This window comes from Lepisma saccharinum, chromosome 5 (genome assembly GCF_977018435.1).
Source record: "Lepisma saccharinum chromosome 5, izLepSacc3.1, whole genome shotgun sequence".
NCBI classification, from domain to species: Eukaryota; Metazoa; Arthropoda; class Insecta; order Zygentoma; family Lepismatidae; genus Lepisma; species Lepisma saccharinum.
Window position 1 is genome coordinate 8,376,797 of NC_139233.1, and position 26,880 is coordinate 8,403,676.

Sequence of the window (26,880 nt, forward strand, 5' to 3'; positions counted from 1 at the left end):
CTTCAAACTGTTCCAGGTAGATCTCCAAAGTATCAGAAAATGAGAAATATTAATATTTTAAATAAATAGACCAAATACATGAGAACGCACATTGTAATACTTCTCTGGATGTCTTTACTAGCATGTAATGTTAATTGGGCATTATCCATTGTCTAGTAATTTTAGTTTTTACATGAGATTTGAATCTAGTGTCCCTTTTCATACCAAGCTAATTGTTAGACCAAAGAGAGAAGTGTGTCTTTCTTGGGACCATAGCAGCATTTGCAATAGGTATTTTAGGAATATACAAGCACTTCAGAAGTACAAAGCTGTGTCCTGAAGCAATGAATCAAAAATGATTAAAAGTAAACAAATAAATACGAATACTGGCCAACCATTCGAAAACAACTACTTTATATTGCTACATCGAAATGATCATAATTGCTTGCACATTTTCTCAAACAATTTGAAAGTACCAAAAATTGGGGACTTTACATTTTGAGATAGGCATGAAACAATTAGTCTTAGTTATGAAAATTTTGAAACCTGGTCCTCACGCATACTAACCTGTTCACAACTTAGAGTCCCACTAACTGAATCATTTAGTGGAAGGATTAGTTTCTCATTCCTCTTGCCCCCTGCAATGACAAATAAGTGCTTACATATATCTTATTATATTTTAAATAATTTCACACAATCATGAATATTGATCTTCCAGGAAAACACAACGAAAAGAATGGTGAAGAATGAAATTCATTCAAGTGCCAAAGCAGGCACACCTTAGACCCAAGCCCGACCCTGTGGCCGAGTGGTTAGCACATCGCGCTGCGACGCCAAGGGTCCCGGGTTCGATTCCCGGTCGGGCTTGGTTGTTTGTGAATGTCCATTCATCAATTTCATCATTTCATCACTCATCCCCATCTTCGCAAATTAGCCAAGAGGCACAAAACGCGAAGTAAAATAAACTAAATCAAATCCAAAATCCAAAACCTTACACCCAAGAAAATTACCCGAGATATACAGTAAAATAAGGGTTGCTGTATTATTGTAGTAGGTCTGACTTCCATATGCTGGATGATTTTTGTAAGTTGTGTGGGAGCATGAGAAGGGAGGTACCCTTAACCCTCTGTACTCTCCTTGAGAAAGTTAAATATTTTGTATACCTTATGAAGATTATGTTGTTTATGAATGTTCTCCGTTGGTTTTAGCTTGCAGTAAGGTTACTGTTAAGTAAAGTACATCTGTTACCTTAGCATGAAGCAGAACAGACCAAAGTCTTCGCAAGTGAATATAGCACACAACACGACATTCCACAATAGTAGAAAACAGTACGTTGCCTATCATTTCATACATTAATTATAAAATAAAATAAATCAAATACGAAGGATTGAAAACTTACGAAATAGAAGTGAAATTATCATTAGGAGTTCAAATTTGTTGGAGTTCGTAATTGTACATCATTAGGCTGGAACTTTTCGACGTTTTTGTTCAGTTAGGAGTGTTAAGTTTTATGGTGTGACCTCTTACGGTTTTACTAATAAAAATTGGCGAAAGTACTCCGAGATGGCAGGTTTTAACTTACGCAGGCCATACTTCGGGGTCAAATATCTCTGTTTTTTTTTTGTGTTCCGCCTGTGTTTATATTATGTAAAACATAAAAATGTGCTGATTAAAAAAAAATATTGTAATTCTTGAGGGGGGGACAGTGGATCAATCAATGGCCCAAGAAGGTTGATTTGATTTATTTTATTTCGCTTTTTGTGCCACTTTTCACTAATTTGCGAAGATGGGGATGAGTGATGAACATGATGAAATTGATGAATGGACACTCACAAACATCCATGCCCAGGCCAGGATTCGAACCTGGGACCCCTGGCATCGTAGTGTGATGTGCTAACCACTCCACCATGGGGGCCAGTCAATGGGCAAGGAAGGCATTTTAAAACTTTGGCAATTGGTGTGAATTAATGTCTGCAGTATGCAGAACGTGAACATGTTGGTTTTAAGTCTGGGGAACCAGTAACTATGGCAAACTTCCATACAGAAAACTAATTTAATTTACCGTGCTTGTTAGTTTTAGTGAATGGAAGTTGGGCGTTATAAAACTGTTATCTGCATGTTAAATTCTAAGGTAACTAACCTAACCGGCTTGCAGTTAACATTTTGGTAGGGAAATGATATTTTCACACAAAAATACACAAATCTATTGAATATGTAAAGGCATTTTGAATTCAATTCTGCAGAACATCACTAGCACCAGTCAGTTTTCTAGACAAAGCACGTCTGCTTGCTGTGAAATTACACAACAGAAAAATCATTCTGGAAGAAAGATGCAGAAAGTAGCCATGGAGCTTCTTTAGTACATGTATTTACCAATATAGTCAATTCGTATAATGTAGAACAAGTGCATGATTAAGAGATTACCATTCAGAATCGGAAGTTGGGTCCCTTTCCTAAGTTACTGTAATCCTGCTTCAATCTCCAAACTTAGATCCAATACCTTTGCTGAATGAAATTAAGACCAACTGATGTACAATGCCAAAAACATCTGAAGTGTTTAAAAACTGAAAGAAGATTGGGTATACATTAAACATGCCTATCCGTTTGAGGATTATCCATAACTAGGGTGACCAGACATCCTGATTTTTGCAGGACAGTACTTCTTTTTAGGGCCATGTCCTGCAGTTTGCAATTCTACTCCAAAAACCCAATATGCTCTATTTTTCAACAGTGTTCTGTGAAATGTCCTGCATTCAGACAAAGTGTTTACCTCTGTGAAACTGTTAGTGCCTTTTAAATTAATAGTATTGTTAGTTTGCATAGAAATACTTGTAGCTAGATCTAAAATTGTTCATGCTCGCGACCTTAGTCTTGCTGTAAAGCTTCTACGTATTCCTTTCTTAAAAGCAGATATTGTATGTAGTCTGTTCATGATATGATATGCAAGTATATGATGGGGTGCTTTGAAAATTAAAAATAGGCCAATTCTGGGGATTTGCATGTTTCATACATTGATGAGATGATTGCTACAGCTGCATCAAGACACAAATATATTGTCAGTATTGATTAATATTTTAATATTATTTCGAAATGTATAATGTTGTATGGTAAGAAAGTAAGGGGGAAAAAAAGAACGAAAGAGATAGGAAGGGGAAATATATAAGGGAAGACCTCCGTGGTGGAGTGGTTGAACGCTAACATGCCAGGGGGCCTGGGGTCAAATCCATCCTGGGCATGGATGTTCCTTGTGAGTGTCCATTCATGAATTCAATTATATAGTCAGGTATAATTACAGAATACCGGGAGTATCTCAGATTGCTTTCAAAATTTGGTATACTCACTAATTTTGACCTCAAAATCACAAATCTGCAGTTAACAATTGGCGGTCACATCTAGAAAATGCGAAATACCGTGTATACATTACTGCTAAGATTGTCGATACTAATGGTCGCCATGTTTGACGATGTGAACAAGTGAAGTTCGCCATCCGTCCCATGGAGTGTTGATTTACATGTGACAATATGGCATCTTCAGTAAATGTGGAAAACATACTTGCCGCATGAACCAAATGAAGTCCCTAAATGCTTTCTATTAAGGTTCCGATTTACTTCTACATTCATTCCCACGCTTCTACGATATTTACTGTCACTTGTTGACGGAGAATATCTTGTCCATGAGAAGTGCGTAAGGTAATTTTCAAGTTGCTTTTTCAACATAAATAACCTTTTTCCGGGTCCAAACAGTGCTCATTACTTTAAGGAAGGTTCACATTTCGTGTGACAATGATTTCCAAAATTCTACGATAATAGTCTTTGTGCTAGGAGAAATCATAAAACAATCGGAACCGTTACCCTTTATTTTAATGCTAAGGGAAGCCTGCCTAACCTAACCACGGAAGCAATATTGAACAAAACCTTAAGTAATCGCTAAAACTCAGCAGTATGTGTTAACAGACGTACATCGAAATAGAACCACGTAAAAATTGCATTCGTAGCATGATGAAATCACAATCAAACAGGTAAGAATTTACAATATAGAGAAAGTCTCCAATTTCGTTAATTTTCGGTATACTAACTAATTTTGGCCTCCTAATCACGAATCTGCTGAAAAAACCCGGGGGTCACATCTGGAAATTGTACATTTTGATGAAAAATTGTTTGTTAGCGGCAAAAACCATCCACGGGTAGCCCCACAATCCATTGACGTTAGCCCCAAAAACCATCCACGGGTAGCCCCACAAACCATTGACGTTAGCCCCAAAAACCATCCACGGGTAGCCCCACGAACCATTCACACAAGGTTAGGTTAGGCCTATTAGTTTAGGTTCCATTAGCACTCACTTCACCCCTAAATTCATCGAAAAAATAGGGATCGTACTAAAATTGAACATCATAAATCATTTTCTTGTAAAACGACGGCGTGGTTGGACACAATGACAGGAGATTACATTTTTGTTCGTAAAACTACGCATATACATCTATATCACAAAAAAAATTTCAATCGGCTTTTTTTTCAAATTTTCAGACGTGACCCCCGGTTTTTTTCAACAGATTCGTGATTAGGAGGTCAAAATTAGTTAGTATACCGAAAATTATCAAAATTGGAGACTTTCTCTATATTGTAAATTCGCTCCATAAAACAAAAGGAACTTGGGCCATATCCCCGTAAACATCCATGGATGTCCCGCTTCTCGTTTCAGAAAATCTGGTCACCCTAACCATAACTCTACATAACATGGCACAAAATATCCACTCGCATTGTATGCTTTAAATATCTATCCGTTTTTTCGACACCATCTGAATTTTTGTTAAATGTTCCAATAAAGGAAAAATACTCATATTTTTAGTTTATCGACACACGTATACAGGTCAATGAAATTTGAGAAAGGCCTAAATAATAATAATATTAGAGCGAAACGTTATACTCTTACTTACAATACTTGATCACAGCTATGTTAACAGGCGCAATGCAAGTTACAATTTTCATCTTGAAACTACTTATTCTTTCAGTTTTTGATAACTTACATTAAACTTCGTAACTTGCGTGGAAAACTATTTTTATTTTTATTCCGCAGTTGCATTTCATTTGTTTCTTTGGTGCCTCCAGTATAGCCTAACGTTAGGGTTGAGTTTAGTCTTTAGTGAGTTTTTGATCATCTAAGCAAAAGTAACCACATTTGGAGCAGGGTTCAATTGCGACGTTATCAATACATACATCAGTTTAATTTGAGCATTTTCTCAGACTATAGTCGCAATAAAACAAAAGGAACGTGACGACATTAGTTTTTCTAATAATATTAATTTTATCATATTTAAACAAACTTTATTACGTCTCATCTTTACACCTAAAGTGATCTTGAAATCGCACTCAACATGCTCGTGCAGTTATGAGTTATTGGATGTGGATGTTTTATTATTCGCTCCCAAACGCCGCTGACTATATTCCTTGCGCCGCTGAAATACAACGTATAAAATAATGCATTGTCCGAGAAGTATATTATTAAGACATTTATCAGGATCTCCATATGTTTGCGTACGAATTCCTGTCTGTTTTAAAAAGGTTTGTTTACACGTATGTAGAGATTGTTTTAAGCAATGTTCTTCCCACATTACACGTTAATAAAGGGACTCAAGGTTCCGAGTTCGAATCCCGATCATGGAAATCCCATTAGTGTAGTAAACGTTGTCCATAAACTACATAATCAAATCAAGAAGTAATCGTTTCAAATTATTCTTGTGGCACTTCGTGGAAGAATTTTGAAAAAAAAAATCTTATTAATAATGTGTACTCATGGATTCTTCAATTACATTGATGTTATATTCTTCATAGGGTAGAAATGGAAATATGTGGTGCAAGTTCCGAATGTTTAATTCTGAAGTTAACAAGGTGCACAGGCATTTTTTTACATGGTTAGATTTTTAATTTCGCTCGTTAACCCAGAGTCTTCGTGATTACTTACTGCTTGTAACGATTTTTTGCCTCATATACTGGTATGCCATTCTTTGTTTGTGAGCAGCCATTTGGGTACTATTATCGTATGAGGGAAACACCTACGAATCATATATTTCGGACTTCTTTACATTGCTAACGTGTTATTTTCGAATGTGGAACATTTCCTAAAGTGAAATAATGCATATCAATGTCTATTTCTTACATTTACGAGTACTTACTGTCAGGGGTTTATCCAGGATTTTTTCCTAGGGGGGGTGCTGGAAAATTTTGGGGGGGTGTAAGTTTGGGGAAGTTAAGTGCATATTTTGGACCGTTTTAAAAATGTTCGCCCTAATTCAATTTCTTCAAGGATGTTTCTAGAGATTAATCACCCCCTCCCCCCACCTCCCTTCCCTTCACGTAACATTTCAGAAGAAAAAAAGATGTCAAATACAGGAAAAAATGGAAAATAGATTAATGTTAACATTTCAGTTTAACGTTTCGAGTATTGCTTTCCTTCCGATAATGTTCAGTACTTGATTTAATCAATCGTTAGACAAAACACAAGGGATGACGTTAAAAAACACAAAATTTTAACATATTATTACCAGGAATGGCTCGGGTACCCTTTTCTACACCCTCGATTTTTCGCACATTTCAAATATTCTCGTTACAAAAATTAGTTCTTCATAAGAAGCGATGTTTCTAAATAGCGCGGAAAGTAATTTTGTTAGATCTACGTGCTAGAAAACTTACGTTTTTCAATATTTAGATTCCTTATGTAACGTCGAAACTGTTTTGCAGGGATTTGATCATGGCGCATCTTGGATTCATGTCACAGGCGCACGTCTGAACATTTTCTTTTTCTTCTTATCTTTGACTTGTGCAATGGGATAATTTGCAATTTTTTCTTGTTATGAATGACTTGTGCAATGGGATAATTTGCGATTTCAATATATTATTTATGTAATTTATTGGCGGATTGGATATTTGAGACATTGCAATTGTTTTGTGCGACTTTAGACATTGGAATTGATTTGTGTGACATTGAATTAAGACAAAAGGACTAAATATGAGATTGACACACGTTCAACGGATGAAGGACATAGAGGACTTTGTTCGACGAGACATACGGGACATTGTACTTGACTTACAGGGAGATTGTCTGCTGCCCCACGAACCATTGGCGCTAGGCCCACGAACCATTGGCGCTAGGCCCACGAACCATTGGCGCTAGCCTCACGAACCATTGGCGCTAGCCCCACGAACCATTGGCGCTAGCCCCACGAACCATTGGCGCCAGCCCCATGAACCATTGGCGCTAGCCCCATGAACCATTGGCGCTAGCCCCACGAACCATTGGCGCGTGGATAGGTTAGTTCAGTTAGGTTGAGATCGATAGTTAAAATTTGGTGTCTTGTTAGTATCACGATCTAGAAATTGGAAATAATTGCGAACCATTTCAAACGACAAAATTTCAACTTTAAACGGCTGTACAGTCGTAAATACTTCTTTCCGCGCTCCAATTTTTTTTTTATTCACAAATAGGATCAAATAATGTTCATAATGAAAAAAAATAATTCAAAATTCGAAATTAGGAACACTTGCGCAATATTTTAACTGTATTTGTATCGTTCTTGCCGTAGGTGTAACTCGGAGTTCAACTTGGGGGTGCCAAATTGAAATATCAGTAACAATGCATTGCATGGGTGTGCTTGCACTTGCCTGTCTGAAGTAGTAGTAATAAATGCAGATATAATATGACTTAAATAAATTATGACACTGCCAGCGAAGCGAGCAAGAAAATTTTTAGAACTATTTCTTTGCAAACTGAGTATGCATATTATTAGTTAAACATAGCGACAGTATCCCCTCTTTACAATCTTGCTTTGCTCGTTCATTGAAGACTTCAATATTAAATTCCTTGACCGATTTAATTCAAAAGCAATATCAGGTATCTATCAAACGTGCAGCCCAACTTCCCACTATATTTTAACGTCTTCATGGCCATGCTCTAAATATATAGAGTTTCATTACTTTATTTCAGTTTGTGAATCATCGTTTAAACAGAGATTTGAAAACACCAGCAGAATTTGGAACTCACTCGCTACATAGAACTATTAAAATTATACATGCATATTTTCTGTTAGAACAGTAGGGGGCAGGGGGCATGTGGTGAGGTAAAGAGGAGCAAAGCAAGATTGTAAAGAGTAAACATCATGGGATAATGTCGCTATGTTTAAGTAATAATATGCATTATACCCTTACAAAACTTTGGAAAATACGCTTGGCGCTTTTGAGAGTTTATCTTTCAAATACTAAATGAGAGACTCTAGGGAATTAGGAGTCACGTGCCTCTTTGCCTTAAAAGAAAACGAAATAGCATGTGCAAATAAACGCATGGCATGTTAACTGCAAAAGGAAGAAAATGAATTTTTACTTCAAAATTGAGGCAATGCTTAATTTTATTTTCAATTATTTAAAAATTGAATAGCATTTATTTCACTATCCAACACAAAGAGCACAATGAACCAAACAAATTTTCTCTCTCCACGTTTTCCAGCAGGCAGTGGCAACTGGCAAGTGCCGTCGTGCCCTCACTGGTGTGCCTATGGTCAGATATAAATTTGAGACATAATGTAAATTAAATTTCTTTTATGTTTAATTCCTTACACTCAGGCCCGTAGCCAGGAATTCTTTGTGTGTGGGGGGGGGGGGGGCAAAGTCAATTCTAGAGATGCAAATTTTTAATATATTGTGTCGGTCGCATTGACAGATATAGCAGGGTACACAGAGGTACTTGACACCTTCCCCAAAAGAGATAAGTAACAGAAAAGGGATGATATCTTGAAACTGCAACGGACAAAAAAAACTTCGAGCAACATCAAATGGTATTTTTTCGATAATGACCTTTCCAGATTGCCAAAGAATATAAAGTTTAACATAAATAGGCTAATAGGGACTGTATCTACTTGATATTTACAGGTTGATAATGTTAATGGGCCTCTCTGAAGAACTGATTAAGGGAGCCCTTTATAAATCATGCTTCATAATGATTCCCTCTAGTTTCCAGTATGCAAGATTTTTCCACACAAAGGAATCAATGGAATCTAACGAGAATCCAACAACCCCATTGTGTTCTGTTATGCAAGAAAAATCGAATTAATTAAATAATAATGATTACATATTATCTACACTTTGATGAACTATGTAAAAATTTGTAATACTTTTTTTTTGTACTTGCTAAAATATGGGTGTCCAACACTGACTCTATTTCCTTCAAAGGGGAGACTCTTGCATCACTACAGACAATGTTTGGTTACTGGTTACGTTAACCATTTTGCAAAATATTATGTGAATTGTATTATATTATAGTTGAAATACATGTTTTGACACCTGACAAACAAATAGGAATCCCTTGATTGATCAATGACTTCTTGGATTACAGTGTCATCATTAATATTTCATATTAAGTTTCATAGAAATAAATTGTTTTAATAGGGCGCTAATAATTTTACGGGCACTATGGCATTCTCTTTAACATTTTTTTTCATATAGATCGTTTGGTTCCCAGGGCTGACTCCCACCGCCCCATAGCTATGGCTCTGAACTTGGACTATAAGAATAGAAGGCATTGCGAGCGAAGCGAGCAAGAACATTTTACGAAATGTACTTTTATTTGTATAAAATTTGAAATCGAGAGGGGGGTAATTGCCCCTTGCAAGTGCCCTTGGCCTTCTCGAAGAAAAATGCAAGAATCTCGTAAAACCTAATTCCATCATGAGTATCCAATTGTCCTGCTATTCTTACATTCTCCTAGCCTTGTTTTTTTTTACTTCAATGTTTGCTTCCCCTAGAATGGACTTCCTTCCAAGGTCAGGAGGGTGGGGGGACAATGCCCCCTGCCGCCCTGTGGTTGCGGCACTGTTTATGAGTGTCTCTTCATCAATTTCACATCATCATTCATTGTTGCGATTAACTAGAAGTGGCAGAAAAGCAACGCTAAGTAACAAAAATCAAATATCCACTCCCTCTCTCTACCACATGAATCACTATTACCAAAAAAGAAATTTTTCCCTCCCAATCCTGATAACGACTTTATACTGAATCCCCCACACGTTTATAAATCACAAAATCAATAAGTGTCTTTGTTATGTTGCTAGAGTAATTGTAAAGATTAGTGAGAATTCTAGGCGTTCTGTATTTTTCACAGGGGTGGCAAAGCAGGCTATCAGGGGGGCAGTTGTCCCCTGCCCCCTCTAGCTACCTACGGGCCTGCTTACACTTCCTTTGCTTCCTCTGAAAAGTTGAATAAACTTAAACATGTCATTATGTCAGTGAACGGACTAGATACAAAGAGAAAGACAATCTTTACTAAAGCTATATCTTTGCAAACTGACAATAACTTTAATTTAATAGGGTACCAGTAATTTCACAGGGCACCACGACGTTAACGTTTTTTATCTGTTTTGCTTGTTCGGCACCCCATTTGTACTTAGCGTCCAGGCAAGCACCACACGTGGACCATCCCCCTTTTACAACTCTCTTTCTAATAGTATCGTAACGCAACTTTATTTTAATTTCTTTTACAAAGGTAAGAACTCTTGGAGCCACAAAAATGGTCATCAACTATAGACGTGAATGAATCACTTAGGTTCTTCATGAAATACTTGCCATTTTATATCGAATACTCGGTCAGAAAATTTTATATTGGTACTTTATGAATATCGGTTGGAAGAAATTATACCTACATATAGTGTCACTGATTTTCTACTCACCACTTTCGGTTTCTTTCTGTCTGGTTTTTCATTTTCTCTATCTTCTTCGACAGTTTTACAGTCTAGTTTCAGACATTGTTATACACTAAACAGAACGACAACACACGAACGGAGATGCTACACTGAGACTGACCTAAGGCCAAAGGCATTTGACTGTTCTTTTCTCTACCGCTCCAAAATCATTCTTCTCGCCAAGTTACAGAAAATAGTGTTGCTAACCATAGTAACAGAATTCACTACAAGGAGTCAAACCTGTATCTTTTAATTTCTTCCCTTACTTTTATCGTACATTTTTCACATGAAAGAATTGAAAGGAAAATGTAACAAAATGTAAATTTCATTGATTCAGGGGTTGAATAATTGAATTTACGAATCTTAACGTATTTAAGAAATATATAAGATATTCAAACGCTGAACTGTCAACACTGTGCGCGGAATGTGCTCCCTGTAAGGAGGGCGAGAGGTGAGAGTTTGACATTTTCCAGATGGCAGTGTCCCTTCCCCAGAGCTGACCGAAGCCTTGTCAAGGGAGCTAGTGTTTCCAGGAAATGGCCATGCTGCATATTCCACCCTCCTTCCTTGACACTTTGGTTTCAGTTGACCGAAAGGTCCATTGGACTATGCTCCTTTCTGTTAATGTTGAAGTATTGTTATTCTATTGTTGATATAAACATCCATATTTACACCCCCCCTACAGGGGGGGTGTTCCACTTTTCTGCTTGGGGGGGGGTGTTCACTAAAATTTGGGAGGGTGTTAGGGGGGTGTGGATAAATCACTGCTTACTGTTACTTGTTGTTTCGAATCTGTAACACATTATGGCTGTGATAGCATACTGGTTTAGGGGGCGTTCTGAGTGTGTTTCAATTTATAAAGTGTTGCAACCTCGTTCACTGGAAAATATCTACTTTCGTGCCCGGATTTGAAATTATGCTAATACGTTGCAAACCATTGACGTTAGCCCCACAAACCATTCACGTTAGCCCCAAAAAACCATTTTCCATAAGGTTAGGTTAAGTTAGGTTAGCCAAGCATAGTTAAAAAAAAAAATTAAAAATACTCGACACGTCATGTTCTAGTGAAAACACGGCGAGGCTGAAACACTACGGGGTTGCATCATCTTAACACACGGAACATTGCACTCTCGTGCAGAAAGCAAATGGCGGGAGCAGAAACAGTATGTCGGACAGAGATTTTCGCAGAAAACAACACGCATTCACATTAAAATGGATCAAATCTACATTCAGGAACTTCCACAATGCTAAAGAAAATTATTTCCGTAAGTACTTTCTCCTATAAATTTGAAGTAATCCGTTTCCCTCATACGATAATGTTACCGCCATTTGTCTACTGTAATCTTGTATAAAACTTCGATAGCGTCCCAACACCTCTCACTCTTTTATTTCGTCATTTTTAACATTCGTACCTTATATCTTACCTATCCTGCATTGCAAAAGATTCTTCAAGGTGCTATTTTGCTTTTTTCACGAACAAAAAGTTCAATTTTTGACATAAAGAGTAGTTATTAAACAATTGACGTTAACCCAAAAACCATCCACAGGTAGCCCCACAAACCATCACGGGAAGAAAGTATGCCTATGAGGTTAGGTTAGGTTCCATTAGCACTCATTTCACCCCTAAATATGTGCTTCATCATCCAAAAATGTCCTCAGTACGTTAAATTACGCATATCCGGACAACATCGGTTTTTATAGATTTGGGATTTACGTTGTTGAATTCCTTATACAATAACCTTTCCAACGATATATGACACGTATTCCTTAGGTAAAGGACATAAAGTAGTCTTACCGAAATCTGTTGGGACGCTATCAAAGTTTTAGCTAATCGTGGATACAGGCTTCTGCTGCTGCTAGTATTTCATTGATAAATGCTTTAGTTGTTAGTTTAGGTGGGTCAAGTGTAAATCTAAGTTAGTAGCTTATTCTCCCATGTTACCTGGTATACTGCCGGTAAACCAACTTTTTTCATACGGTAACGGTTCCAATTGTTTTATGATTTCTCCCAGCACAAAGACTAATTATCGTAGAATTTTAGAAATCATTGTCACACAAAATTTGAACCTTCTTTAAAGTAATGAGTGCTGTTTGGACTCGAAAAAGTTATTTATGTTTAAAAAGAAATTTAAAATTACCTTACACACTTCTCATGGACAAGATATTCTCCGTCGACAAGCTACAGTAAATATCGTAGAAGCGTGAGAATGAATGTAGAAGTAAATCGGAACCTTAGTAGAATGCATTTAGGGACTTTATGTTAATGCTAAGGGAACCTAACCTAACCTCGAAAGCATATATTGAACAAAATATTAAGTGATCGCTAAAACTCCACAGTATGTGTTAACAGACATAAATCGAAATCGAACCATGTAAAAATTGCATTCGTAGCATGATGAAATCGCAATAAAACAAAAGGAACTTAGGTCCTTCTATTATAGCTATCTATTTAATATATAATATATACAACAAGTAAAAATTGTGGTAAACCAGGTCCGATTTTCAGAATATGCCACTGGTCTAAATTAAGTGACATTAGCTTAAAATAAACTAATGTTATTAAAGTTATCTGCATTTTTCAATTTTTTTAATGTGAGGTTTCAGTGTTTCCATGGTATTTTTCCCAGTACGTTCACACTCAACATTTGTTTCATTCTTGTGTGTGGTATTTACTTGCAAGTAGATGATATGAATCGTGATCTTGACTCATTCTTGCCCTTTGATTTGCAGTATGGGACCCAGCCTAAGGCATTAGCTGAGATGGATGAGAAAGTCCTCACAGAGTTTGAGAATAACACAATGAAGGCGAGGAAGCATCCAGGGGTGATGAAGATAAGTACTGTGGAGCTACCCAAAAGATTAATGGATTCGATCAAAACAGTTCTTGCTGGTAAAATTGCTATTTATGAACATTTGTATGACTTACTGTCTCTTTGTTATAACTAACTCTCTAGCCTTCTTAAATCCGAAGGTTCATGGCTGCAGCAACACAGGCCTTCCATCTGTCCCTATCCTGAACAAGATCTATATACTCTTTGCCATTCTATAGGTAAAGTTCTCCCCTGTACATTGCTCCAGCATCATTGCCTTAGTGTGTGCTTAATATGAGCGCCGAATAGAATAACAGTGATAAACTGGAAATAAAGACCAATTGGTAGCAGGTGAAAGAGCGCAGATGTTATTTCCTTGTGCAGCTACTGAAATATCATATTTCTTTTAATGTAAGGTGAATTTTTTTCGGTTTTTGAATGTTGAAAATTGAGGTGCACCTTGGGTTCGAGTATATATGTATAAATATACCACAGTATTCGTGCAATATAGTGTAATGTGCTGAATTAAAATATTTGGGTGTGTGCGCACATATAGCCATTTTGCATCCTTCAAAGTGTACAAGGAAATATCATCGTGTGTAAAACTAGAAAAGGGTGCAATGCAAAGTTAGAAAGCTGGAAGGTTGCAAAGGCACCTGAACAACACATTAAAAAGGTTAAGGAAAGAATACAATCTTCCTCAGAAACAGTGTAGGAGGCCCGCTCTTCTCAAAAAGAAAAAAAAATTTGTTACAAGGCCCGGATTTTGATGCCATTTCATCATCATCTCGTCCCTTGGGGCTTCCGGGGCTTAGCCCCTAAAGAAAAACGGACGTATTCACGTAATTATCCATCACCATAACGCATAACTATCACACAGTATTTTAAAAGGCGATTTTTTACCCACATAAATTCATCGTCTGTTGCAATGATACGACAGCGCTCCTAGTAGCATTGATGTCAATTATCGTTTTCCGGGGCACGTCGCAAAGGAAGGTGTGGCCTATACCCACCTACGCTACAGTGAAGGTCACGTGCTAGCAGAGAGAGGAGGGTAGAGTGCAATGGATTTGAGTGCTGATTCGGGGCTAGCTCCGTTGCGTCGCGTTCGATCTCGTGTGTTATTCTGTAGTGTCTTGGTGGCTTTCATTCGCTATATTTGAGTGAGTTTGGCAGGGTTGATGTTCGAACACAAATTGATGAAGGACATAGGCTGTCAATTACAAGACACAATGAATTTGTCCGGAAAAATAGGCATATATTAAATAGAATTATCGATTGCTTAAAATTCTGTGGTCAACATGAATTTGCTCTACGAGGACATAATGAAAGAGAACAATCTTTAAACAGAGGCATCTTCCCAGATTTATTATCCCTTCATAGAAGAGGGAAAACTAAAGGGAACTTCGTGTTCTTTATTGTAGTGAAGAGTTAAAAAACATAAACTCTATCAGTAGATTGCATTCATTTTTTATATAAAATTATTTAGACGATACCTTTTCAGAAACAGTAAAAATGACAAACATAGTTTTAATAACTCCAGTGGCAACAGCTGAATCTGAACGATGTTTCAGTACATTGGAGCGTATTAAAACCTGCTTAAGAAATGCAATGGGACAAGACAGACCAAATGCCTTGGCACTTGCTTACAATAGAGGTAGAATACATTTCAAACATAGAGGGCTTCAACGAAAAAGTAATAACAAAATTTGCTGAGCAGAAGAACAGGAGTCAACGTTCGTAGAAAGGTATGTTTCACAACAATACCTGTTTCTTTTGTAATCATGTGAATTGTCATTATATTTTAAATTCTTTCAAAAAAGTAAGTCCAGTTTTGTAGTCTAGAAGAAAAAAATACCTTTTTTTTTGTAATTCATGTGAATTGTCATTATATTTTAAATTCTTTAAAAAATAAGCCCCGGCCAAATTTGAGGCCACGAGACGCCACTGCGCAACGTAGACATTGCTAACTAGTACAGAAATCCTGAACACCCTCCTCAGGTTGAAGAAATTAATTTTTTGGTCATTTTTTACAATCTTTTATTTTTCGGACATTTTTTTAAAATTTTGCATCATTTTTAGATCATTTTTTTTAAAAAAATTTGTGTCATTGCATGCTGAAACATAAGAAGTGCAACTTGCGGTACTTACTCTGTGTTTAACTACCAGCGCAAGAAAGCCTGTCTGAAATTCGTGAAATGCAACATTGTCGAGTTTCTTATTCACAGTCCGTACAACACACCAAGGTGAAGAAGCAATTGTTAAATTGTTTGTCTTGAAATATATATACTATTTTCAATAAGCAGATCGAGTTCTGTATGAATTTTTGGATCCTTTTTCAAAGACTTTTAGTTCATCAAAATTTGGGCCCTGGTTATAACACACTCATCTCCTCCCAACATGGATGTAAACAGTAGGGAAGATTAAATTTGTCTTAGGAGAGTAAAATTGACACATTTAATAAGAATATGCTGTACATATCTTTTCATTCATTCCCATGCATAAAAACCTTTTGAATTGAGGACATGGCAGTATCTCCTAATGACGTATAGACATGAACAATTTTGGATAGTGATGATTAATGGGATTGTAACAAGCAATCCCCGGGACTGTACTGTAACATTAAAATTAATAAATCCATGTGTGAATTACATCACATGATTGAATGAATAGAGAGATTTAGCCAGTGCATTTGCAGTGTTTACTAATATTATTAGTTGTAGTGTTACTATTTGTTCTAAGTAAAGAAATGTTCATATGCAATGTATATTTGTGTGTGTATGCATGTATTTCCAGGTCACCCTATCAAGAAAGTCCAGGACGATGCATCCCTTTTGGAAAGATTCCTAACAACCAGGAAAATGCCAGTCGAGCAGGCAGAACTACAGAGGAATGCAGAACTTGCGCAAAAATGGATCGAAGAGAATGGTAGGTTAAGAAGGTGCATTGTCATAGTGAATAATACTAGTGCTAGCGTTGGCCAAATAGTTTTATGGTTTCCTATTTGCATAGTCTCGACTGTACATGTTTGATTTATCGGCTTGTTCCGTGACCAGATTGTTTATTTTCTTTTACAATTTGCCATTGTTCTGTTTTACTGTTGGCAGTTGAATTCTTCTTGACATGGTGCTGGGGTGTGTAAATCCAGTCACAAGTACATGTTGTGGAGTAATAAGGATGGTGTAAACTTGAGGAATGGAGCGACGATGGTCTAGTCGGTAAAGTGTCAGGAGACCCGGGTTTGATTCCCAGGGTGGACGATTTAGTCACTATTTTTCCAGCCTTGTTCTTCGTAGAGTGGTTCTGAGTTTCACCTATCCTCAAACGGGTACCAGGGGAGTTAAGGTGGCTGAATTGGCAGAGACCGAAAATGTGTGGCTCATACCTTCACATACCCTATATGTGCCTTCACAGCATGGTGTAATATGCACAGCGAAACTTGAGGAACATTACTGTTCTTTCTTTTTTATTTCTTAATTTCTTGAGTGTGGGGCAGAGATTTTATGTCTGTGTGCTTTTTTTTCTGGTTTCATATAGATGGCTCCTGCTGACCAATTTATGTCCATCAGAGTTGTTTCTCTTTTGTTTTAACCAAGTATGATATTTCCACATCGATAAACTACAAACATCAATAACAATTGCTCTTTAATTGCAGATAACATTGATGTTGATGCACTTAATGATAGCGAACTACAACGACTGGAAAGCATCAGGAAAGCCAAGGCCATGAGACTTCTTCGGCAGAACACGTATCACTGGCAGCCAGTGGAATATTCAACATACGTGGGTCTGCAGTACTTGACATCTCGTTTTGCTCCTGAATATGCAGCATTAATAAGGATTTTTTCTGAGATAAAGAAAAGGTGTTCCAATTTTAAGCCTCAAACACTACTTGATTTCGGAAGTGGTGTTGGAACAGTCACATGGTAAGTTAGAAATAGGAACAAATAAACTTTGAAATTAGTCTTGAAATAGGTATCTGTATTGTTGAAGCTTATATGAATTGAATGGGGGTGGAACCAGCAAATTAGAGGCATTTGCCTCTAAATGTGCAATGTTGTGTCTTCATGCTGCATAATCGATTGGAAATATCCAAGTGTAATTGAATGGATAAATTGAGAAGCAGATATCCGTCATCTATGGTCATCCAAAGTCCCTCCAGTATTGAAGCACATATATGTGCAAATATAAGAGAGACTGGATAGCAACATCAGTTTGGATGGCATCACTCAGCTCTAACACTTTTTTTCACCCCCAGGGCTGCAAGAGAATTCTGGGAAGAGTCCTTGAAAGAATATTTCTTGGTGGACTCGTCAGCCGAGATGAACGACATAAGTAACCTCTTGCTTCGGGATGGACACGAAGATAAGGAAATACCGCTGAAAGCAGTCTTCTTCAGGCAGTTTCTTCCAGCTCAAACTACGGTAATTTGTTTTTATATCTGACAATTGTGTACAAAGTTTATGGAGAATGGATGCCTGTAACGCTAATTCTCGTAATCTCCTGTAATGCCAGTCTCTCGCAAGTCTCCAAAATGCAGTCCAGGAACATGTAAACATATTTCCGTATAAATTATTTGTACTAGTCATTTTTACTCAAAATATCTGTTTAAAGTTGCACCTCTACCCCTGTCAATGTTTTCTTGCAGGTAAAGTATGACGTAGTGGTTAGTGCATACTCCCTATTTGAGCTGCCGTCATCCCAAAGCAGATTGGAGACTATTCTCAACTTGTGGAACAAAACTCAGGGATTCTTAATTATCGTGGAGCATGGAACAAATTCAGGTTTTGAGGTATGTTTAATTTGGTAATACATTTTGAAAGCAGTGCGATGAGATTCAATGTGCTGGCCACCTGTTGCCCATTGCATGCCCTGGCCCTCAAAGGGCTGTTGTACCATGGAATTTAGGAGTTAAGTAGGTCCTCAAGAATAGGTACTTCAACAGTAACAGATTTTACATTCAGATGTAGAGTTGGAAGTTACTGGCCTGAAAAATTCCCCAAAACAACCTTAAGATTGTTTTAAAATGACCCATTTTTTTAAAAAAACAAAATAACCTATAAAGTTACTTTAGATATTAAAATTCAAGTTTCAAACTTTTCCTGTAGTTGTGAAAGTACTTTCATAATTTGACATTAAGGGATGTTTGGCGGGGGATTACTAATTCTACAGTTAAAAATAAAGTGATATTTTGTTTTTATTTTGATTTGAAGGTTACATATAATGCACCTTAATGTTTTTATGAACTCTTTAATTTCATTTCAACACTAGTAACCAATTATGTTGTTACTCAAACAACATAATTTGGCTACCAAACCAGGAAATACCTTTTACCTTCAGTTTTTAATCTCTTTTAATCCAGCTTACCTTTTACATGTTTTAAATTTTTTACTATTCTTATATTAACTCTTGAGGAAGCCAACAATGTGGCAAAAGCTAGAGTACATAAAAGAAAGTAAGCATATGCCTAAACTAGCTATTTTAAAGTGTGATGCATAAGATGTTCCACTTTTTCAAATTCATACGTCCAAGTAAAGAAGTTAACTACCCCCTTTTTTGTTTGTCAGTTATTACTTCATCAAAAACCTCTATCTATGAAATTTTCAAAATGTTATTACAAGTTCACATTCCATTCTTGTTTTGTATCTTTCAGCTTGTGACAGAGGCAAGGGATTTCATTCTGGAACTCTCCAAACAACAGTCTACAAATGAACGGATTCCAAAATCTTTCATTTTCTCCCCTGTAAGTAATGTAATGTACACTGTCAGAATCATGTTGGCATTTTTGTTATTGAAATAAGTCAAAATGACCATTTCACAACCATACAAAAAAAGGCTTACCATTATTTGAACACTTAAAGGAAAAGAAAGAGAGAGAGAGAGAGGGGGGGTTGATGAATTTACAGTATTCATTGTGTGTGTATGTATGTATGTATGTGTGTGTGTGTATATATATGTACAGTAGAGCATCGATTATCCGAAGTAATTGGGGGACATGGGTGTTCGGAAAACTGGTTTGTTCGGATAATCGAACTGTACATGTTTATTTGCCAAAAAGAAGTACTGTACAGTAAATTTATTCATAAAAACAGGCATCTCTTTAAGTATGTATTACAAAGTAACGTACAAAGGCAACTTTAGTAGGAATATATAGTATGTGGTACAGTTTATTAAACAAAAATATGTACATATTACATACGCATTTTGCATGAACAATACACACAGTACACAAAATTAACGTTTAAAAAAATCCTTTATTTTGGTCTGTCTAAGCAAGCCTACACGCTTACGAGCAGCTAAGTCATGTACTTTTTTCATTACAGATATCTGAAAGTGAGCGAGTACACAGTTCGGTTAAGCGATCGTTCAGTTGACCGACGTTCGGATAATCGACGCTCTACTGTATATATATGAGGATCATTTTTCTTGAAGTGGCAGCATATTGTCATGTGAGAACCAGATGGATGTAACTCCAATTTATAAAATTTACAAGATAGAAAAAATGTTTACTTTGGAATATGCCAGACTAGAAAAATCAGTAAATTGTAGATAAGTGACTATTACTAAAAAAAAGAAGGAGATATGTCGATCTGATTCCAAATAGAGCTCTTAAGGGCAGGAGGAACAGTTTGCATCCAGTCAGATGCAAGGGCCCTAAACTGCTCCTCCCCCACCAACCTTCCCCTGCTATGAGCTGGGGAAAGAGATATCTGTGCTCTGGATGCTCGTAGGAGGGGGAACTTGGCCTTACATTTATGGGAGTATTATTTTAATTGTTCTGTTGGGAATATCAAACTTCAGATGGCACAGGAAAACACATGAACAGAAAGAGGACAGGTTAAAGATTTGATTCGGAGATGGAAAAGTCAAAACTTCCACTTGATTAGCCGTTACTTGAAGTTGTTGCATTTTTTTTCTCCATAAGAAATACATGGGATTTTGAAAATTCTTATTAATCATATTTTTTTCAAACATCATGTGTGGCTTGATAATCAACTTTAAGAAATGCTTCCACTTACAAACTCCCTTGTTCACCAGATTTTTTTTAGTAGCAGCGCCTATTTCGATGATATTGAAATAAATGCACACCTGGTTTCAAACTGTCACTCTTCGTCTTAAGAGGAGATATGTTAAAACCGAAGACTGCATATCTGGAATTACATTTCTCTGGTTCTCGCATGATGAGACCTGGTACATAGGAAGTATGAAAGTGACTCACCTGGAAGCGATTGTAATCCCTTGATGTAATCTCCTTCTGCTGCAAGAACATGGTTCCAAACACTGGGCAGTTTGTGTATACCGTTGAGATAGCATTTGAAGAGAGCACCCTACGACAGATATGATGCTGGGGATATCATTTAAGCGTTTCCCTCATAGTGGTTATTTCATTTTTGTAATCAAATCATAGTCACACATACTCATGTCTGGCAAGGAAAGAACATGCTTTAGTATTTCCCAACCCCACTTCTGCAGCGAGTTCTTCACATCACATGATGTTGTCTTGGAGCACAATGGGTAACAATTTTCATGATTGCAGGAGATGTGGTTGCTTTCTCCTAAGAACATAGTAGGCAGCATTAACTGTTGTCCTTGTGGAAAGCGAAAACATAAACTCTTGGTAGTCACATTCTAGTACCACCATCGCCTGCACATTTGTCTACTCCGGTTTCAATTTGCATGGTGAAGACTGATGATGCCATTCATTTGCCTTATAGTATCTAGCCTACATTTCGTCCATTACAATAATACGATGAAGGAATGCTTCACCTTCCTTTTCATAATGTTCCAGGTAATGAGGTGAATCCGTGCACATTCCCACCTGTGCCACTTCTGCATTTCAGTAAGGCAATGTGGCACCGATTTCACTAATGCAGGTCCCTTGTTAACATGTGGTACACAGTTAATGATGAAATGTTCAAGGCAACTTTACATGTTCATCGGCATCGAAGTGTATCCAGGTGATATTGATCTTGCGGTATGAGGGTGACTTCTGCCATGTTTAACGACTGATTCATGGCTACCTTGAAATGCCCTTGCCCATCTGGCCACTGCTACACAAACACGTGAGTAACGAAGAAGGAATATACATTTTCAAAATTAGATGCAAAGTTTGTTATCCAGATTTGAAACCAAGTCAACACAGCATCAAAAGGAGCTGCTCCTGCATCACTGTAGCTGAGAGAGTATTCAGAACAATCTCAACTCGAGGGTGAAATCGCCACTTTGCAACGTGGAGCCTCTCGCTAGTTCTCCTCAAGAACAGAGAATCGCATTGTATGCAAACGAGCCTGTTATGCAAATGCACGACGAAGGCAGAACCTTCGGAAATGTTGTTAGTCGGGAGCAAGTAAGAAAATGGATATTGGACAGTGGAGTGGGCCTTCGGTATGAGATGCAACAGACCGGTTTTTATCCTTGTTGTCTCTCGAGGTGGCGATGGAGTCTGGAACGAAAGGGTTAAGCCAGTGTCCAAGACCCTTAACTAGTTTCTGTATTGAGGATTGAACTCCAGCCACGGGCGTCGTGACAAGTCACTCCCCCCCACACACCTTCAGGAAATGCCAAAGCCATCTTATTTTGATAGTAGATATCAGAATTGATTGATTTGGTTTATTTTACTTTGCTATTCTACCACTTTTGGCTAATCGCGATGATGATGATGGGTAACGATGTGATGAAAAAACTCTCAAAGACGACCCATGCCGGGTTTCAAACCCGGAACCACTGGCATCGTGGTGTGCTGTACTCACCAATCCACCACGGAGGTCTGGTCCATAGCAAAAATAACTTCAGTTAGTTTCAGAATAACCAAAGCAAGAATGAGTTAGCTCGTAAAATAGTCTGTAAAATGCAGGTCATGTTTCATCTTCTATTACTATGGTGTGGTACGGAAAATCTAAGTCACCACAAGCCTCGTGCAATCCATTGTGAATTTGCAGTGTTTCATCCATGTGCAACCTGAACCTTTATGAATACTTGCTGTTCCTGGCACCTAAATATTACTAGGCCAAACACAAACATTATAATACAACTGCTAATTCACTAACACAGAGTAATAATCTGCAAACCAACACCTAAGCATGTTCGAACAGTGTTGCCAGTTCAAGAAAAATTGCTGTCTTGGCTTCATTTCATTAAACTTACAACTCATGATAAAAAATTTAATTGTTCTCATATTAATGCAACATTAGTAACCATGTTTCTATTTTTAAGTGCCCTCATGATGGTCCGTGCCCCCGATATCACAATTTCCGCACACCATGCAACTTTGAAGTGTCCTACTTTTCCTTCAGAACTGACAGAAACATTGATGTTCAGAAGGAGAGATTTTCATATGTGGTGCTAAAGAAAGGTAGGAATAATACTGATGTAATCAATAGTACAAATAAGAAACATTGAAATATGTCAAGTTACCTGAACCCATTTCACCAACCTATTCACCATTTCAATCACTTTCCTATCTGTGAGGAGGTCATTGAAAACATCAATGAATGATTATGAAATTATGGTTATGCATTCGATACTTGCTCAAATTGCAGTAAATTTTTGACATTATTTGGGAAATCCACAACTGATTACTGGTAATGAACCTTATCAGAATTCCAGTACTTGTATCTGAATATTTAATTGTGCATACAAGATGACATCTAAACCCACAAATCTCTAGGTGGCTCACCACATTCCTGATCTATAGCTATCCTTTGAAAATGAAACTAGTGTTCATGTGAAATAATTGTTAATGTTTTTATATTTAAAGAGATAGGAGCTACAAAGTATTTCAAAATATATCAGATCAATAAAATTTATTTCTTTACCAATTCTACAAAAACCCCGATAGAGTAGCGATTAATCTGTTCTATGCTTATTAGTAGAATATTGGTTATTGATATTGTTACATTGTATATCAGTACTTTTTCAATATAAGCAAACATTTAATAAAAAATCAAAATGTGAACTACCAAAAGCGACACATTGTTACTAAAAGATATTGTTAACTTGTGTAAGAAACATTGCTGAATATTGGCAGTAATTAGCACAGTGAATCCGAAATGTACAGAATTATGTATTTCAGAATATATCTAATGCATATTCGTGCATTGTGTGTTTTAATGGCAGTATTTTTTAATACAGGTTGTTTTATCTCATCATGATCTTCATCTTGTATTTCTGATTTTTATTGATAGGATCAGTTGCAATTTGCAATGTTCATACTAACAGTGACATGTACTTTTTTTTATCAACTTTATCTCTCTTTCCTAATCAACAAGTTGTTTTGAACCAGGTGTCCGTCCAGCAAGTGACCCGGAGTGGCCACGAATAGTGAGGGAAGTGTTGCCAAGGAAGCAGCACGTTATATGCAGGCTGTGTACTCCAGAAGGGTCATTGCAAGAAGTTATTTTCACTCCCAAAGTGCATGGAAAGTGAGTATAGTCACAGATACAGGCTGCTTCAAAATGATGTGAACGATTTCAACTTCTTATATATTTTTTTATTTTTCGTCCAAATTGCTTTAAATTTTACATGTAATTCCTAAAACTGTCCAAGTTTTTTTTGATAAAATTTTGAACACAGTATCTCACAAATGTTCTATGTCAGCCCCCTTTGTTACCCTGCATACATCAATTTGGTAATCCAATTCCGCCCAGACCCGTTTCAACATGTCTGCAACAACAGTTTGCACTGCAGCAGTAATGTGCTTTTTCAGTTCATTGACATCTGCGGGTAGAGGAGGTTGTACACAATGTCTTTTAGATTAGATGTCCCCACAGAAAAAAATCACAGGGGGTTAAATCCGGGGACCTTGGTGGCCAACATAGTAACTGTTGATCATTTTGAGTATATCGCCCAATCCAGTGGTCTGGCAGTCTGTTATTAAGGTAATTTCGAACATGGCGATGAAAGTGGCATGGGGCTCCATCCAGTTGATAGATGAAGTCTGTACTGTCACGTTCAACTGCGGCATAAGCTATGTAGTAAGCATGTGTAGGAATGATTGTCCAGTCACAGTTTCCTCGTGAAAGAAGTACGGACCGTACACTTTGGTTGATGAAATGGCGCAAAACACATTAGTCTTCGGTGAATCACGCACAACTTCAACGATTTGACGAGGATTCTCAGTCCCACAAATGAGAGCATTTTGCTTGTTCACTCTTCCTGTCACATGAAACGTAGCCTCATCAATGAAACAAAGTTTGTCAATAAAATCATCACCACCACTGCATAACTCTAGAAATGAATCACAAAATTTTTTGCGGGACGTGTGATTAGGTGTTAAATGTTGTAACAACTGCACCCGATAGGGATACATCTTTAAATGCCTACGCACTACGCGCCAAACAGTTGCTCGAGGCATTGTTAGCTCTTCACTCACTTTCCTTGTAAAGTTTTGGGGGCTGCGTTAAAAACTAGCTCGAATTCTTTCGACATCTGCCTCAGACGTGGACGGTCTACCGGACTATTTTCCTTTGCAAATGCATCCCGTTGTCTTGAATTTATCATACCACTTACGTATGGAGTTCTTGAATGGTGGTTCTTTACGAAATTTTGTATGAAACTCACTCTGAACACTAACAACAGACCGACAAACGTGAAACTGTAGGACGCAAAAAGCTTTCTCTGCACCACAGGCAGCCATCTTGGAACTTATCACCCTGCCACCTAGTAGCGAAATTTGGAACTGTTGCAAACAAAACTCGAGAATATGGTTGAAAGTATTTACATAGAACTTTAATTGTTGATAAAGTTTTATTGCTCCTGGAACGGTTTCTAATCGTTCAAACCATTTTGAAGCACGCTTTTTATTGTCATAATCATATATTTCCTTTTGGTGGTGGTGTACAAATATTTGTAGACTATGAACAGGGTGTTTTTGTTTTTTTTCAGATGCAGTCAATGGAGAACTAACTTTCTTTATCATTGCAAGTATTTTTGGCCATTACGCTCACCAATCCAAGTATAAGCTACATTTTAAAATATACTAAATTTATTACATTAATATTTTATTATTCTCTATCACAAACTATGTCGACTTGTCAGTCATAATAGAAACTACCAATAAAGAAGGTTGGATAGACATCAAATTCAAGCATCGCTTTCTCATACAAGAACCCTGCGGGGACTGAATAAATTATATTTTACTCTACATTTCCACATGCACTTCAGGTGAAAGAAGACTTGTGTTCGGATTTGCAAATGTAATGAAAGAATTTGTGCACTTGAAAAGTAATAAGATATCTTACAAGTCAGATTCAGTGAAACTAACCTTCATTCTGTGTAATGGAGTAACAAAATACACTGGGTTGGTAATACTGAAAGACAGAGAAAAGAGGATTCACTTAAAGCCCTTCTATGTAGCTTAGTAAATGTAGATGATAGGTAGGGATGAACAAATTAGAATGCAAGGAGAAAGATGGTTCGGTTGGCCTCATTGAGCATTGCACATACGTTTCTAGAAGTGCAGCATCTTCTCTCAACAATCAAATACTATACACCTAATTCACCTATATTTTGTGGTTGCAAGAAAGGAAAAAATCTGTGCTACTGAAAGATAAAACATAGAAATGTTAATTTGTGTTAATATTACTACATCTGTACATGAGAAATTGTAATGACTTTCACACTAAGTTATTTGCGAGTACCCAATCAGAAGTGTGAGTGCTCTAACTGGTGAAATAATTTTGTGCCTCGACACAGGTGAAAGTTGTGCAAATATGGTAAGCTTGAATTTGAATAGTCTTTTGGGATAGACCGATACCGATAAACTACCGATAGAAAATTACAAATGTTCCAGAAGAACCTTGATAGTTCATGCACTACCATCATTCATGTATGTAACCATTGACAAAATAATTTACCTTATAAAAGAAACTACACTTTAAACAGGTTCAATTCAATGAATTGAACCTGAATTATGTTAACTAAATTACTAGACATATATCACGTCTTCATTTTTCAGGCCGACCTATAGATGTGCAAGATCTAGCAATTGGGGTGACTTGCTTCCAATGACCGTAACTCCCGCTAGCAAGAAAGATGATGAAATCATAGCTGAAGATAATGATCAAACATAATATCTATGTAATTATGTAAATACAATTAACTGTTATATATATATGATTTTTTTTTTTTTTCAATATAAATACATACAGCATTTACAAGCATGTTTTCACTCAAAAGTGCTACACAGCCAGAATCAACAACAACAGGGTAGCTGTTTTCATTCAAATTTTCTCTCCTTTTGAAAAACTGCTGTATTCTTAGCATTCCTTCAAGAACATTCATGTGAATCGTCACTTTTGCTCTTGCGTAGACATTCTCAATGGTTTCGTGACTACGTAAGTCTTATTAAACTCTAAAGTCGGAATCACGAA

At 37.0% G+C, this 26,880-nt stretch overlaps 2 protein-coding genes across 4 annotated transcripts in view; one reads left to right on the forward strand and one right to left on the reverse strand.

Annotated features, from left to right (window-relative positions):
• The window catches only part of Mvd (mevalonate diphosphate decarboxylase), a 29,590-nt gene extending 24,540 nt beyond the window's left edge, over window positions 1–5,050 (reverse strand). For both annotated transcript variants that reach the window (XM_083123013.1, XM_083123014.1), the window contains exons 1-2: window positions 4,914–5,050; window positions 547–617 (exon numbers count right to left, since the gene is read on the reverse strand). In XM_083123013.1, coding sequence (XP_082979139.1) covers window positions 547–617; window positions 4,914–4,965 — 123 coding nt within the window. In that variant the 5' untranslated portion in view covers window positions 4,966–5,050. The remainder of the gene's footprint in view (window positions 1–546; window positions 618–4,913) is intronic.
• Window positions 5,051–5,384: 334 nt separating this feature from the next.
• Window positions 5,385–26,619, forward strand: LOC145988185 (ribosome assembly protein METTL17, mitochondrial). Of its 2 annotated transcripts, none has more exons than XM_083123016.1 (10): window positions 5,385–5,538; window positions 13,431–13,590; window positions 16,307–16,438; window positions 17,166–17,436; window positions 17,769–17,934; window positions 18,159–18,302; window positions 19,164–19,253; window positions 22,724–22,862; window positions 23,793–23,931; window positions 26,466–26,619. In XM_083123016.1, exons 1-10 carry the CDS (start codon window positions 5,455–5,457, stop codon window positions 26,578–26,580), a joined length of 1,440 nt encoding a protein of 479 aa, XP_082979142.1. In that variant the 5' UTR covers window positions 5,385–5,454; the 3' UTR covers window positions 26,581–26,619. The 2 variants fall into 2 exon arrangements, with proteins under 2 accessions (XP_082979142.1, XP_082979143.1); XM_083123017.1 differs by lacking the exon at window positions 5,385–5,538 and adding an exon at window positions 5,642–5,692.
• Window positions 26,620–26,880: the final 261 nt, after the last annotated feature.

Bases quoted from the DNA above. Each gene is read 5' to 3' on its own strand.
- LOC145988185 (XM_083123016.1), top strand. From the start codon at position 5,455: ATGCATTGTCCGAGAAGTATATTATTAAGACATTTATCAGGATCTCCA. The intron at 13,591-16,306 runs GTAAAATTGCTA...ATGTATTTCCAG, and splicing joins GATCAAAACAGTTCTTGCTG to GTCACCCTATCAAGAAAGTC. The intron at 22,863-23,792 runs GTAGGAATAATA...GTTTTGAACCAG, and splicing joins ATATGTGGTGCTAAAGAAAG to GTGTCCGTCCAGCAAGTGAC.